We start from the raw sequence: 15,765 nt of genomic DNA, 5'->3' as shown, positions 1-15,765 counted from the left end.
GGGCCAGTAATGTACATAAGGGCCAGTTGTGTACATGAGAGTCTGTAGTGTACATGAAGGCCAGTAGTGTACATGAGGATCAGTAGTGTACTTGAGGGTCTGTAGTGTACATGAGGGCCAGTAGTGCATGTAAGTGTCAGTGTTGTACATGAGGGCCAGTAGTGTACATGAGCGTCTGTATTGTACATGAGGGCAAGCAGTGTGCATGAAGGCCTGTAGTGTACATGAGGGTCTGTAGTGTACATGATGGACCTGTAAAGAACATGAGGGCCAGTAGTGTACATGAGGGCCAATAGTGTACATGAAGGCCTGTATTGTACATGAGGGCCTGTATTGTACATGAGGGCTTGTAGTGTACATGAGGGCCAGTATTGTAAATGAGGGCTTGTAGTGTACATGATGAAATGTAGTGTACATTAGGGTCTGTAGTGTACATGAGGGCCAGTATTTATATGAGGGCCAGTAGTGTATATAGGGGCATGTAGTGTTAATGAGGGCCAGTGGTGTACGTGAGGGATCTGTAGTGTACATGAGGGTCAGTAGTGTACATGAGGGCCAGTAGTGTACATGAGGGACCTGTAGTGTACGTGAGGATGTGTAGTGTACAAGAGGTTCTGTTATGTACAAGAGGGCGTATGGTGTACATGAGGGTTTTTTGTGTACATGAGGGTTTGTAGTGTGTATGAGGGCCAGTAGTGTACATGAGGGCCAGTAGTGTACATGAGGGTCTGTATTGTACATGAAGGCCAGTAGTGTACATGAGGGCCGATAGTTACATAAGGGCCAGTAGTGTACATAAGGGTCTGTAGTGTACACGAGTGCCTATAGTGTACATGATCGCCAGAAGTGTATATATGATGGTCTGTTGTGTATATGAGGGCCAGTAGTATACATGAGGGCCAGTAGTGTACATGAGGGTCTGTTTTGTACATGAGGGCCAATAGTGTACATGAGAGCCAATAGTGTACATGAGGGCCAGTAGTGTACATGAGGGTCTGTAGTGTACACGAGTGCCTGTAGTGTATATGATCGCCAGTAGTGTATACGAGGGTCTGTAGTGTACATGAGTGTCAGTAGCGTACATGAGGGGCAGTAGTGTACATGAGTGCCAGTGTTGTACATGAGGGCCAGTAGTGTACTTGTGGGTCTGTATTGTACATGAAGGCCTGTAATGTACATGAGGATCTGTATTGTACACTAGTGCCTGTAGTGTACATGAGGGCCAGTAGTGTATATGAGGGTGTGTAGTGTTCATGAGGAGCAGTATTGTATATGAGGGCCATTTGTGGGCATGAAGGTTGAAGTGTACATGAGAGTCTGTAGTGTACATGAAGACCAGTAATGACATGAGGGTCTTTAATGCACATAAGGGCCAGTTGTGTATATGAGGGCCAGTAGTGTACATGAGAACCAGTAGTGACATGAGGGCCTTTAGTGTTCATAAGCGCCAGTAGTATACATGAGATTCAGTAGTGTTCATGAGGGCCAGTAGTGTACATGAGAACCAGTAGTGACATGAGGGCCTTTAGTGTTCATAAGCGCCAGTAGTGTACATGAGAATCTGTAGTGTACATGAGGGCCAGTAGTGAACATCAGGGTCTGTAGTGTACATGAAGGGCAGTAATGGATATGAGTGACAGTAGTAGTCTATAGTGTACATGAGGGCCAGTAGTGAACATGAGGGCCTGTAGTGTACATGAGGGCCTGTAGTTTGCATGTTTTCCAATAGTGTACAAGAAGGCCAGAAGTGTACATGACTGAGAGTAGTGTACATGAGGGCCTGTAATGTACATGAGGGCTAGTAGTATTCATGAGGGCCAGTAGTATATATGAGGGCCAGTAGTGTAAATGAGTGCCAGTAGTGTACATGAGGGCCTGTAGTGTACATAAAAGCCTGTAGTGCACATGAGGTCCAGTAGTGTTCATGAGAGCTTGTATTGTACATGAGGGCCAGTAGTGAACATGAGGGCAAGAAGTGTACATGAGGGTCTGTAGAGTACATAAAGGCCAGTAGTGTACATGAGGGTCTGTAGAGTACATAAAGGCCAGTAGTGTACATGAGGGTCTGTAGGGAAAATGAGGGGCAGTAGTGTACATGAGGGCCTGTAGTGTACATCAAGGCCTGTAGTGTCCATGAGGGCCAGTAGTGTACATGAGGGTCTGGAGTGTATATGAGGGCCTGTAGTGTATTTGAGAACCAGAAGTGTACATGAGGACCAGTGGTGTACAAAAGGGTTTGAAATGTACATGTCGGCCAGTAATGTACATGAGGGTAAGAAGTGTAAATGAGGCCCAGTAGTGTACATGATGGTCAGTAGGGTACATTATGGTCTGTAGTGTACATGAGGGCCAGTAGTGTACATGAGGGGCCAATGGTATACATTGAGGGCCTGTAGTGTACACGAGGGCCTGTAGTGTACATGAGGGCTAGAAGTGTACATGAGGGTCTTAAGTGTTTACGAGGGCCAGTAGTGTACACGATCGCCAGTAGTGTACATGAGGGCTTGTAGAGTACACAAGGGCCAGTAGTGTACATGAGAGCCTGTGGTGTATATGAGGGCTTGTTGTGTACCTGACGGTCTGTAGTGTACATGAGGGCCAAAGGTGTACATTGAAGGCCTGTAGTCTACACGAGGGCCTGTAGTGTACATGAGGGCTAGTAGTGTACATGAGGGTCTGAAGTGAACACGAGGGCCAGTAGTGTTCACGATCGTCAGTAGTGTACATGAGGGTCTGTAGTGTCCACAAGGGCCAGTAGTGTACATGAGGGCCTGTGGTGTACATAAGGGCTTGTTGTGTACATGACTGTCTGCAGTGTACATGAGGGCAAGTAGTGTACATAAGGGTCAGTAGTGTACTTGAGGGCCTGTAGATTACATGAGGGCCAGTAGTGTATATGAGGGTCTGTAGTGCACATGAGGGCCAGCTAGTAGTGTACATGAGGGTCAGTAGTGTACATGCATGAGAGCCAGTGGTATACATGCAGGCCAGTAGTGTACTTGACGATCTGTATGGTACATGTGGGCCTGTATTGTACATGAGGGTCTGTAGTGTGCACGAGTGCCTGTAGTGTACATTATTGCCAGTAGTGTATATGAGGGTGCATAGGTTTCATGAGGGCTGTAGTGTACATGAAAGTCTGTAGTGTACACGAGAGGCCTGTATTGTACATGAGGGCAAGTAGTGTATATGAGAACCAGTAGTGAGATGAGGGACTTTAGTGTACATAAGGGCCAGTAGTGTAATTGAGGGCCAGTAATGTACATGAGGGCCTGTAGTATACATGTGAGCCAGTAGTGTACATGAGAGTCTCTAGTGTTCATGAGGCCCTGTAATATACATGAGGGCCAGTAGTGTAAATGAGGGCCAGTAGTGTACATGATGGTCTGTAGTGTACATGAAGGTCAATAGTGTACATGAGGGCCAGTAGTGTACATGAGGGTCTGTGGTGTACATAAGGGCCAATAGTGTAGATTAGGGCTAGTAGTGTACATTATGGTCAGTGGTATACACGAGGGCCTGTAGTATGCATGAGAGCCAATAGTGTACATGTGGCCCTGTAGTGTACATGAGGGTCATTAGTGTACATGAGGGGCCAGTAGTGTACATGAGGACCAGTAGTATACATTAAGGCAAGTATTGTACATGAAGAACAATAGTGTTCATGAGGGCCAGTAGTGTACATGAGGGCCAGTAATGTACATGAGGGCTTGGAGTGTACGTAAGGACCTGTAGTGTACATGAGGGTCAGTAGTGTACATGAGGGTTTGTAATGTACATGAGGGCCAGTAGTGAACAGGAGGGCCAGAAGTGTACATGATGGCCTGTAGTGTACTTGAGGGCTAGTAGTTTACATGAGGGCCTGCAGTGTACATGAGGGCCTGTAGTGTACATGAGGGTCTGTAGTGCAAATGAGGGCTAGTAGCGTATATGAAGGCCTGTAATGTACATGAGGGTCTGTAGTATACATGAGGGTCTGTAGTGTTCATGAGGGCTAGTAGCGTATATGAGGGCCAGTAGTGTACATGAGGGCCAGTAGTGTACATGAGGGCCAGTAGTGTACATGAGGGCCAGTAGCGTACATGAGGGCCTGTAGTGTACATAAGGGCCTGTAGTGTACATTAGGTCCAGTAGTGTACATGAGGGCTTGCAATGTACATGAGGGCCAGTAGTGAACATGAGGGCCAGAAGTGTACATGAGGGTCTGGAGTGTATATGAGAGCCTGTAGTGTATATGAGAACCAGAAGTGTACATGAGGACCAGTGGTGTACAAAAGGGATTGTAATGTACATGAGGGCCAATAATGTACATGAGGGCCAATAATGTACATGAGGGCCAATAATGTACATGAGGGCCAGAAGTGTAAATGAGGGCCAGTAGTGTACATGATGGCCAGTAGTGTACATTAAGGTATGTAGTGTACATGACGGCCAGTTGTGTACATTAAGGTATGTAGTGTACATGACGGCCAGTTGTGTACATGAGGGCCTGTAGTGGAAGTGAAGGCTTGTAGTGTACATGAGGCCCAGTAGTGTACATGAGGGCCTGTAGTGTACATGTCTGCCTGTAGCGTACGTGAGGGCCAGTAGTGTACATGTGGAACTGTAGTGTATATGAGGGCCAATAGTGTACATGAGGGTCAGTAGTGTAAATTAGGGCCGGTAGTGTATAAGAGGGCCAAGAGTATACTTGAGGGCCAATAGTTTACATGAAGGCTTGTAGTGTATAGAAGCGCCAGTAGTGTACATGAGGGCCAATGGTGTACATTGAGGGCCTGTAGTGTACACGAGGGCCTGTAGTGTACATGAAGGCCAGTGGTGTACATGAGGGTCTGAAGTGTACACGAGGGTAACTTGTGCTCACGATGGCCAGTAGTGTACATGAGGGCCTGTAGTGTACACGAGGGCCTGTAATGTACTTGAGGGCCAGTAGTATACATTAGGACCAGTAGTGTTCATGAGGGCGAGTAGTGAACATGAGGGCCAGTAGTGTACATGAGGGCCAGTAGTGTACATGAGGGCCTGTAGTGTTTATGAGGGCCAGTAGTGTACATGAGTGCCAGTAGTGTACATGTAGGCCTGTTGTGTTCATGAGGGCCAGTAGTGTATTTGAGGGCCAGTAGTGTATTTGAGGGCCTGTAATAATTGCCCTCTAGATCACCTCAGAATCTGTTATGTACTTCAGAGTCTCTTGAGCATCTTCGCACCCTTAGAGCACTTCAGTGTCTGAAGTGTACTTTACAGCCTGCAAAGCACTTCAGATTTTGGTGAATAGCTTACAGTCTGAAGAGTACAACAGGGTCTGAACCGAGTATCAGGACTTGTATATCACTTCATGTTATGCAGAGTATATCAGGGCATAGCTTGTTCTCTAGTCTGTAGAACATCTTTGGTTCACTGTCTGGCGAGAACTTCAGATTCAGGAGAGCTCTTCAATCTGGAGTGCACTTTTGGGTATGGATTGTGTTTTATGGTCTAAAGAGCACTTCAAGGTCAGTGGAGCATTTCACGATCTGGAGATCTCTTCGGGGTCTCTTGCGTACTTCTGGGCTTTTAGAGCACTTTATGGTCTGCTGTGCATATTAGGGTTTGGTGTGTTCTTTAGAGTCTGTAGAGCACTTCATGGTCTGAAGAGCACTTCAGGGTTTGGAGTGTATTTCAAGGCCTCTAGAGTATTTAAGGGTCTGAAGATTACTTCATGGTTTTGTCAGAACTTCAGGGTCTGGAGCATACTTCGTGGCGTGTTGAGCACTTAAGGGTCTGGAGAGAACTTCAATGTCCTGAGCTCACTTCAGGGCCAGTAGACTACTTCAGGGTCAGCAGAGCACTGCAGGGTTTGGAGAGTATGTTAGGACCTGTAAAGTACTTAAGGGTCTTGAGAGTACTTCAGGGCTTGGATTGCACTGCAGGGTCTGGAGAACCCTTCACTGCCAGACGTGCACTCATTAAAAACGTAAACATGGTAAAATTGGATTGTTTCGAGATAAATAATTGTTCTATAAATGCTGAAAAAGTGCCTGATAATTCAGTATTAAGACGTGAAGCAATATCAGTGTAGCTGCAAGTTTTTATGTTCAGAATTTATGTATAAAATTTTAGGATGATTAGATTTTCAAAATTTAGAACTGATATTAAAAAATTATAGCTTAATATTTGATGTGTTGGCAGGTGTGAAGGAGAGGGAGAACGCCACCCGCCGCCTCCTGGACACTCTGGACCAGCTGGAGTGGGTCAACAAGGCTCACCAAGCTGACAACCTCAAGCTGGAGGAGGAAAACACTCGCCTAAATACAGCGATTCATTTGCTCGAGGAGGACAACAGAAAGACTAAGAACGAAGGGCAGCTTGCTCAGGAGGAGATTGTTCTATTAAAGTCCCAGATCCGTCAAGTGGAGGAGGACTCCAGGCTGGTCAAGGAGGATAACATTAAGACTAAGAACGAAGTGCGCCTTGCTCAGGAGGAAAATATTCAATTAAAATCCCAGATCCGTCAAGTGGAAGAGGACTCGAGGCTGGTCAAGGAGGAGATCATTCTGGTCGAGGAGGAAAACAGGAAGACTAAGAATGATGTTCGTTTATCACAGGAGGAGAATCGCCTCGTAAGGGCCGAGCTACGCCAAGTGGAGGAGGACGCGAGGCAGGTCAAGGAGAGGATCCGAGAGTTGGAGTTAGCGGAGACCCAAGCCCAGGATATGAACAATGCGGCAAAGACCAGGGTAGCTGAGCTAGAGAGGGAGATCAAACTACTGCAAGAGACGAATAATAAGACAGAGGGAGAGAAGAGACATGTTGAGGACCAACTTTCACTCTTGGAGAAGGAGAAGAGAGATGTTGAGGACCAACTCTCACTCTTGGAGAAGGAGAAGAGAGATGTTGATAGCCAACTCTTACTCTTGGAAGAACAGGTCATGGTCCTGCAAACATCAATTGCAGCTCTAGAGGAAGACAAAGAAGGACAAGCACAGAAAATCAACAGAGTGGAAAGCGAGAAAAACAGAACTGAAGTCAAGAGTCGCTTGATGGAAGAGGAGCACCAGGAGTGCAAGAGGAATGTTACTGAACTTTCCGCCAGGTAAACTGTGCTATTTGACCTGTACACAGATATAGCATCACAGTGTCTTCCCTACATTTGATGTTGTACTTAGAGAAATAGTTGGAGGATTCTTGTGGAGATATATTGTGAGAAAAATGCAAAGGGAACAAATAGAGAGAAGGAAGGAACATATTCTTTGTAACTAGGTTTGTAAGTATTATAGAATATTTATTAAAAAACAAAATGTAATTTAAACTGTGAATATTTTTCTTCTCGGACCGTTTTAGTTTTAGTTGTGGAAGACTTAGTTTTGTATGTGGTGTTAAAGCTTTTGAGTACGTCCAGTTACTTGACTGTGGACTAATATATTCCCTATTCCCAGGTTACTGTCAGCGAGGGACTGTGCGGAGCTGTACTGTAAGGGAGCTCGGCAGGATGGCGTCTATCTCATCATTCCCGGCAGGTAAACACACACAAGATTTGTCAGACTACATTACATTTTGACATTCTCCTGTTGCTACAGTTTCCTTAAGGAAGATGGTTAGTACTGATCCTGAGGCTCTATATTTGTATTCAACCTGTCCCCTCATCTAATACATTGCATTTTTAATGGAATCAACAAATTCATTAAAATTGCAGAGTTTCAGTAAAAATTAGAGCACCATAATACTGACGTCTTATGAACATCGGTCACGATAAGTTAAGTAAGATTGCTCAGATTTGAACGTTTATGGATAGGTGAAAAAATTTGAGAATGTAATGCCTAATGTCCAGGCTCTAGCTGGTGACCATTGTCTCTCATGATCACCAATCACCAGGTGGTGAAGATTGTCTCTGATGATCATCAGGAACCATGTGAGGAAAATTGTCTCTCTTGATCACCAGGAACCAGGTGGTGAAGATTGTCTCTCATGATCACCAGGAACCAGGTTGTGAAGATTGTCTTTGATGATCACCAGGAACCATGTGAGGAAAATTGTCTCTCTTGATCACCAGGAACCAGGTGGTGAAGATTGTCTCTCATGATCACCAGGAACCAGGTGGGGAAGATTTTATTTTCTGATCACCAGGAACCAGGTGGGAAAGATTGACTCTCCTGATCACCAGGAACCAGGTGGGAAAGATTGACTCTCCTGATCACCAGGAACCAGGTGGGAAAGATTGACTCTCCTGATCACCAGGAACCAGGTGGGAAAGATTGACCCTCCTGATCACCAGGAACTAGGTGTTGAAGATTGTCTCTCTTGATCACCAGAATCGTTCAGGACCTTGTATACCACTCATGTTAGATCAGTCCTGGAATAAGCAACTCCAGCCTGGAGTCCATACCTAGTTAAACACAAGACAAAATTAGAGAAGATTCAGCAGAATGTCACCAGACTCGTCCCTGAATTGAGAGGAATGAGCTACGAGGAAAGGCTAAAGGAGATGAACCTCACGTCCCTGGAAAACAGAAGAGAAAAGGGAGACATGATAACCACCTACAAAATTCTTAAGGGAATTGACAGAATGGACTGAGACAAAATCTTCATCATGGGTGCAACACAAACAAGGGGACACAGGTGGAAACTTAGTATCCAGATGAGCCACAGAAACGTTAGAAAGAATTTTTTCAGTGTCAGAGTAGTTAATAAATGGAATGCATTAAGTGGCTTGATAGCTGGTTTCCTCGTTGACGTGAGACCATTGACGACAGGGTTTCCCACAAACCGTACTTGACACGGGGGTACTCGCAGGAGGGCGTGCTGTATGTATAACCGACACACGCACACACTCTGGCACTGGCGGTGAGTAAGGGTGGTGACGTCACGTGGTACAGTGAGGGCGGCAGCGGCGGGCTACTCGCTTGGGACAAAGTGGCGGTTGGCGGCAGATTTTATTGGACTATGCTGGTACACTTGTGGTAAAGTCACACACAGGTTACTTAGGCAGCGGCACTGCCTTAGTTCACTCCAGGTCACTCACAGACGATCTCCACTTGTGACTAGGGGTTACCTGATACCAGTCTGTTTCGCTCTGGTGATTTTTCCACTAGGCTTCTAAACAATATATCACAATTGCAATTCCGGGCAAATGTTGGTATATCGAAGAGACGCTGAGTTTAACTTTCGGTGAGGAATGGACAGTGTTCAGTCTATTGGCCGATAGACAGAATAGGACACGTCCTCTGTGTAAGGGCTCCCTCACGAGAATGCTCTTGCAAGAGGCTGCCGGGCATCTCATGGGACACTCCACAAAGAGTTACAATTTGACCAATGGCGTTGCAGCAAATGAGCGGGAACCAGTTATATTGATCGTTCGATGATCAGTAGGAGAGGTGACGTCATGACCACATCAGAGCTGTTATTCTCCATTGCGCCGGTAGAAGTTGACCTCAGGGGTCAGACTGTCGCCACGCAGGCATCTCCCCTTTCTCTCATGCTTCGCACCAGCCAATGTACTCACTGACCCTTTGTGGCAAGTATGCTTAACTTCCCTGTATCTACTTCCTGCCTGGACATACGGCGGCCTCCGTATTATAAACGTGTTTCTAGTTATGTGGGCATTCTGTAGATACCCAACATGCCAGTATATTTTCCAGGGATAACAGGGATAGGGCTTGTGCACTAAGAACGGTGCACTGTGCACTGCAATGAGCCATTCAAGTCAGAGCCATTCAAGATACTCCCAGCTGTGGGAGAATCTTGAGATACCATATTCTCACATCACCCCCCAACAAAAGACCGAGTTCCACATAGTGGTGCTCATTCCACCTCACACCGCTGACACACGTGCACATACTGAGTTCACGTGGTGTGGCTGGGTCGAGCGGACCCCATTTTCTATACTGCTAAGCGAGGCGAGTCCTCGTCTAGACTATTTCCTTCTGTTAAGTGAGGAATTTCTTCAGTCACCAGGTCACATTTGGCTATCTGTTCAGGTCTTGAGCAGACACTGTGGTCGGATCGAGCTTATGCTCTAGGTCATCTCAACGCCTCGAAACCCTGAGTGGCTCTAGTCTGTCCACTGCCTCTCTCCACCTGAGTCATGCCTGAAACATCAGAGGCACACTGGGAACCAGTGTCCAGTGATTCGCGTTCCATTTCCTCGCTCCTGTCTCCGTCGTTCGAAGTCTCGTTAATCACCCCTGACCTACTCAACCAGTCAGCACTTGAATGTGAACTGTTGAAGGAACAACACCCAACGCATTATTCAAGGGTTTGCGTTTTTAAGCGTGCCGATGTGGCTGAGGGGTTGATGATCTACTTGAAACGTGAAACGCTTACCATAGAGATACTGGTAGAATTTCCTTACTCCCACGACAGCAGCAAGGAGCTCCTTTTCTACAGTGGAGTACTTATGCTCAGAATCGCTCAATTTACGACTGGAGTACGCAACTGGCCAGATTTCACCGTCGTACTCTTGCATGAGTACAGCACCAATACCTGTATTAGAGGCATCTGTCCGAAGGATGTAATCCCTGGTAGAATCTGGTAGTCTAAGGATGGGTGCTTCAGTTAGCTTCTTCTTGAGCGTTGAGAATGTCGAGTTCTCCATTTCTGTCCAACGTACTCTAACAGGTGCATTCTTCAAAGGTTAGATTACTTAGCGGAGTTGCTATAGACGTGAAATTGGGAATGAAAGTTCTGTAGTACCCTGCAAGTCCCAGGAATGACTTAACCTGTGTCTTGGTGGCGGGTGGAGCTGCTTCACTGATCTTGGTGATCTTCTCAGGCAGCGGCCTGTTGAACCCTCCTCCTATCACGTGACCAAGGTACCTGACCTCCTTGCACCCCAACTCACACTTATTGGGGTTTGCAACCATTCCTACTTCTTGTAGTCTTGCCAACACCTGCCTTAACAAGCTCAGATGTTCTTCCCACGAAGCAGAGTGGGTGAGCATATCGTCCACGAACACTTCTCCTCCAGTAATTCCCCTCAAGACCTTGCGCATAGTTCTGTTGAACACGGCCGGGGCGTTCACCAGTCCAAACGGAAGAACTATAAACTAGAAGAGACCTTCGCTTGTCATGAAGGCAGTGCAGCGCTTACTGTCTTCATCTAATGGAATCTGCCATAATCCTTTTGTCAGATCGAGCTTGGAGAAATAGCAACTGGAAGCTAACCTCGAGAAGATTTCATTCTGATTGAACATCGGTTCAGTATCAAACTCTATGATGGAGTTCAACTTCCTGAAGTCGAGGCAGATGCGCACACCTCCCCCAGGCTTCTTCATTAACACCTTCGGGCTTGAGTACAATGAGGTCGACTTCTCTATTACTCCCGCATTAATCATAGATGCCAGTTCTTCTCTCACCTGTGGTACAAGGTGATGAGGAACAGGATATGGTTTTGTTCGTACCGCTTGCTGCTCTGGCAAAGGTAATCGGTAACCCTCTACCTTTGCCACTTTAGTGACGTCAGAGAGTACCTCCTTGTACTCTGATACCAGTCGATACCCTTGGGTAAATACTGGTTCGGTAACAGGGTTGTTGATTTTTGGAACCAATTACTGCGTAACGTGGTGGAGATGGGGTCCCTCGATTGTTTCAAGCGCGGATTGGACAAGTATGAGTGGAATTGGCTAGTTATAGATAGGAGCTGCCTCGTATGGGCCTATAGGCCTTCTGCAGTTGCCTTTGTTCTTATGTTCTTATGAGTAACCCGATCGACTTGATCTTCAGACAGCTGAACATCAACCTTAACATCTCGGTGTGTCTCCTGCTGCTGTTGATTGAAGAGACCTGGCTGACCTACCTCCTCGTCGGCGGTTATCACTGAGACACCGGCGATCGTTGCTGAGAGCAGAGGGTGGTCAATCGGCCCTATCGATGTCGAGCCCCGCGGTCCTCTCCTCTTCTTACGTCTTACATGCTTCTTCGGCTTTGCAGATCCATCTACAGGAGGGTCCTCGTAGCGTTTGAGCATGTCGACGTGGTACTTCTTCCTGGCACCATCGACGTCTAGCACGTAGTTTAACGAGTGCGAACACTCCACTACTGTGAATGGGCCCTTCCACTGCAGCAAGAGCTTGTTCTTGCTGGTGGGAAGTAACAAAAGTACCTTGTCACCTACATTGAACTTGCGTTCTTTTGCTTTTTTCACCTTTGCAGACACTCCCTGAATGTCTCGTAATTTCAAAGATTTTTCTGGGCGAGTAGGCTTGTTGCTCTCTGACCTCGTAGTGACAGCTGCCACGAGCGAGTTACCTGTTAATGGAGTTGCTGTCGCTTCAACCAGAGGTTTTGCTTCTTTCTCCATTACTTCACAGCTTGCCTACTCTCCCTTATTCTTCAGCTGGGTGAGGGTGTGGTCACTCCCTGTGACGACACTCTCGGGCGAGTCACCCTTGGCATCAGCTAACTGAGAGCGACTGCACACAGCTGAGTCAGTGTCCTCACTTTCCCCCATTTTCTTCGAGGGTGAACTCGGGCAATCAGAGATTCCCGGAACATTTCTCAATAAAAGTCCATATACAGCACGTTCCTGTTGAACGGCACGGATTTTACCTTTTATGTAAGGTGTGTTAACCCACACATACGCCTCCACCATCTTATTAGCATAGCCATTTGGGAATTTGACATAGATATGTCTACCTGTCTCAGATCCTGGCTTTACTAGGCTTTTTCTTACCATGTGGGTAATGGCGCCTTTGTCACGGAAGATTTTCGCCGATTTTCCGTTAACATTTCCGTTCACCACCTCAAGGGTCCAAGCTAGTGAATCCTTTTCAATGTTGGGATGTTCTTACCACTTGAGCTCACACCTGCTATGTAACCTGATTTCGGTTTTGCCTTGCAATCAGCTGCCCGATGACCTGGCTTACCATAGTTGTAACACTTGTACACATGCTTGATGAAGGAGCTTCCCTGCTCCCCGACACACCAGTCTTAGGCTTAGCTCTCTCGCCAGTACCTGTAGCATGATGCTTCTCGTTCGGCTTCACCCCTTTCACCTGTCTCCCGGCCCCAGCCTACAGATCAGCTTGCTTGGCCATAGAAAGATTTGACACAATTTCCTGCTCTTTAAGCTTGATGCGCACAGACAATTTGCATGCTTCTAGGAACTGTTCACGAATCATCAGTTGATAGAACTCCATGCTCCCAGGAGCAGTCTCCATGAGTTCACAGTAACGGTTTAGGCTTGATTCTAACCGCTGTAACATTAGCACATATGTCTCCCCTTTCTGCAATTCAGCTCTACGGAAATTCTCTAGCATCCGGTCTGCAGTGATGCCAAAACCGTTCAGCAGCACTGTTGTCAATGCCTCGTAATCTCCGCTCTGGTGCGGACCCAGACTCTGGTAGATAGTTAGTGCCCTACCCTTTAACAACGCACTAAGAGCGAGTGCCCACTTTGATCTTTCCCACATGCAATCAGCGGCGTGACCTTCGAAATGCTTGATGTATGCATCCATCGAGTCGCCCCTTTCATCGAAGTTAGCTAGTTTAGGTAGTTTGACAGTCTTACCTTGTTCAACGTTAGTCTCTGTTGAACGACCACTTGTCTGGTCATCCTGCCTCGCTTGTAACTGCATGAGAGCTATGCGTTCAGTACTCTCTCTGTTCTGCTGATCAGTCCAGCGTTTGTTTTCTCTCTCTCTTGCTGATCAGTCCAGAGTTTGCTTTCTCTGTCCTGCTGATCAGTCCAGAGTTTCATAACTTGCTCTGCTACTTTATTCCCTTCGAATCCCAACTCCCTAACTTGGTTACGGTATTCCTTTAAGGTGAATAATTGCGAGCCTGTAATACCTACTCTTTGAGTTGGTGTCGTCCACAAGGACCTTTGGGCAGAGATTCTTCCCCATAGAATCCCCCCAACGGAGTATTTAGAGGGCTAGATTCCCGCGTGACTCCGTTTTCTTCCGCAGCGTGCGTGATACTAGTGACATCATTCTCGGTGACGTCAACCACAGGGGTCTCTACCTCCAAGTTGTCTCTCACTGGGGTCTCTCCCACTGTGTTATCTCTCACCCGGGTCTCACCAATGAGAGCCTCATCCAGTGTGATGAGATTCGTGGACGCCACCTCAGTACTACCCTGCATGTGTGCTTGTAGCGTCACCTCTTCCACGGCCCCTCATGTGCTGCTCCACTCGTTCCTTACACTCTAGCTCAGTAAGAGTGTCGTAGTCGTCAGGTCTACGAGCGGTCAAGGCAACGTGAAGATACAGGTAGCGCTGTTTGTACTCTCCACACTCAGACATACTGGTGGTGTGTGTACCTAACAGGGCCTTAAACGTCCTCTGAATACTGCTCGACACTTTTGAAGTTTCAGGGAAAAGTTAAGTGCGAAATTTTACTTTACAACCTGGCTCATAGGTTCCAACTAAGCCAATCACGTTGGGCGCCAGATGTGGGGGTTTTATTTTTTGCTTTCCAGACTGCAATGCATACGTCGCCAATGTACATGTGGCAGACACTTCACGAAGCTGTCGGAATTAGCAGAGGAAATACGAGAGCAACCGTACAGGGCCTGGGAGCAAGGTCGAGTTAGAGTCTTTGAGGGTCTCTTCTCAGACTAGTCTAACCTGGTCCTGCTCCACGTTGATCGTTGGAATCTCTTCAATGATTTAACACTTAAAGGGACCCCTAGGGTCCTCATCACATTTATAGATTAGTGAATATAGGCAACTCGGTGTTGAAGACACCTAGAACTGAAGGCTTGAGTAAATAATTGGCAGTATTCAGAAGTGGTTCAACGGAAACACCGCATAAAGCTTAACAGTAGTTTATTTACTAACTTACCCACTAATACAAAGGGTGCTTGAATTACTTTAGATTGGTGTCAAAAAGGCTATGGTTGCATTAGCGAGACTCCTGACGTCTGGCTAAAGAACTCGGATCCACTCGTGGAAAAATACCTAACTTAACACAGTTGACAACCAATCATTAACACGGCAACCTAACTGCCGGTATGCAAAGGGATCACAAGAGTTCCAACCGGATACTCGGGTAATGATGATATGCAATAAACACAATGGCACTGTCAATGGGACAGGCAATAACATGCACAATAATAATATCACACAATACTAAATGTGTGGCGTATGTGAAGCTCACATTCACAGACGAGTGTAATGCAGTGATACCACACAGATAAACACGCATACACCGTCGATTCACCAATAACCTGTTACAGTTATGAAAGGTGAGAACTGTGGTTGATGCTCAGATCAACACAGAAAGACACAGCAAAACAATGACAAGATCTTGTACTTACAGGTATGGTACCTCTCTTTATTCACTCACTCAGGCACATTTATGCAAGCACTCGTAGGTGGCCTGATAGCTGGTTTCCTCGTTGACGTGAGACCATTGATGACAGGGGTTTCCCACAACCCGTACTCGACACAGGGGTACTCTCAGGAGGGCGTGCTGTATGTATAACCGACACATGCACACACTCTGGCATTGGTGGTGAGTAAGGGTGGTGACGTGACGTGGTACAGTGAGGGCAGCGGCGGCGGGCTACACGCTCGGGACAAAGTGGCGGCTGGCGGCTGATTTTATTGTACCATGCAGGTACACTTGTGGTAAAGGCACACACAGGTTACTTAGGCAGCGGCACTGCCTTAGTTCACTCCAGGTCACTCACAGACGATCTCCACTTGTCACTAGGGGTTACCTGATACTAGTCTGTTTTTGCTCTGGTGATTTTTCCACTAGGCTTCTAAACAATATATTACAGTTGTGAATCCAGGCGAGCGTTGGTATATCGAAGAGACACTGAGTTTAACTTGACGGTGAGTAT

The 15,765-nt window shown here is 46.7% G+C and overlaps 1 protein-coding gene across 1 annotated transcript in view; it reads left to right on the top strand.

The window, feature by feature from the left end:
* The window catches only part of LOC138351713 (myosin heavy chain, clone 203-like), a 145,847-nt gene that overhangs the window by 94,028 nt on the left and 36,054 nt on the right, over window positions 1-15,765 (top strand). Inside the window, exons 3-4 of the mRNA XM_069303735.1 lie at window positions 6,169-7,072; window positions 7,416-7,496. Coding sequence (XP_069159836.1) covers window positions 6,169-7,072; window positions 7,416-7,496 — 985 coding nt within the window. The remainder of the gene's footprint in view (window positions 1-6,168; window positions 7,073-7,415; window positions 7,497-15,765) is intronic.

Source organism: Procambarus clarkii, chromosome 50, assembly GCF_040958095.1.
Source record: "Procambarus clarkii isolate CNS0578487 chromosome 50, FALCON_Pclarkii_2.0, whole genome shotgun sequence".
NCBI lineage: Eukaryota > Metazoa > Arthropoda > Malacostraca > Decapoda > Cambaridae > Procambarus > Procambarus clarkii.
Note: the sequence above shows the minus strand (reverse complement) of the source record. Positions and strands in the feature narration are given on the sequence as shown.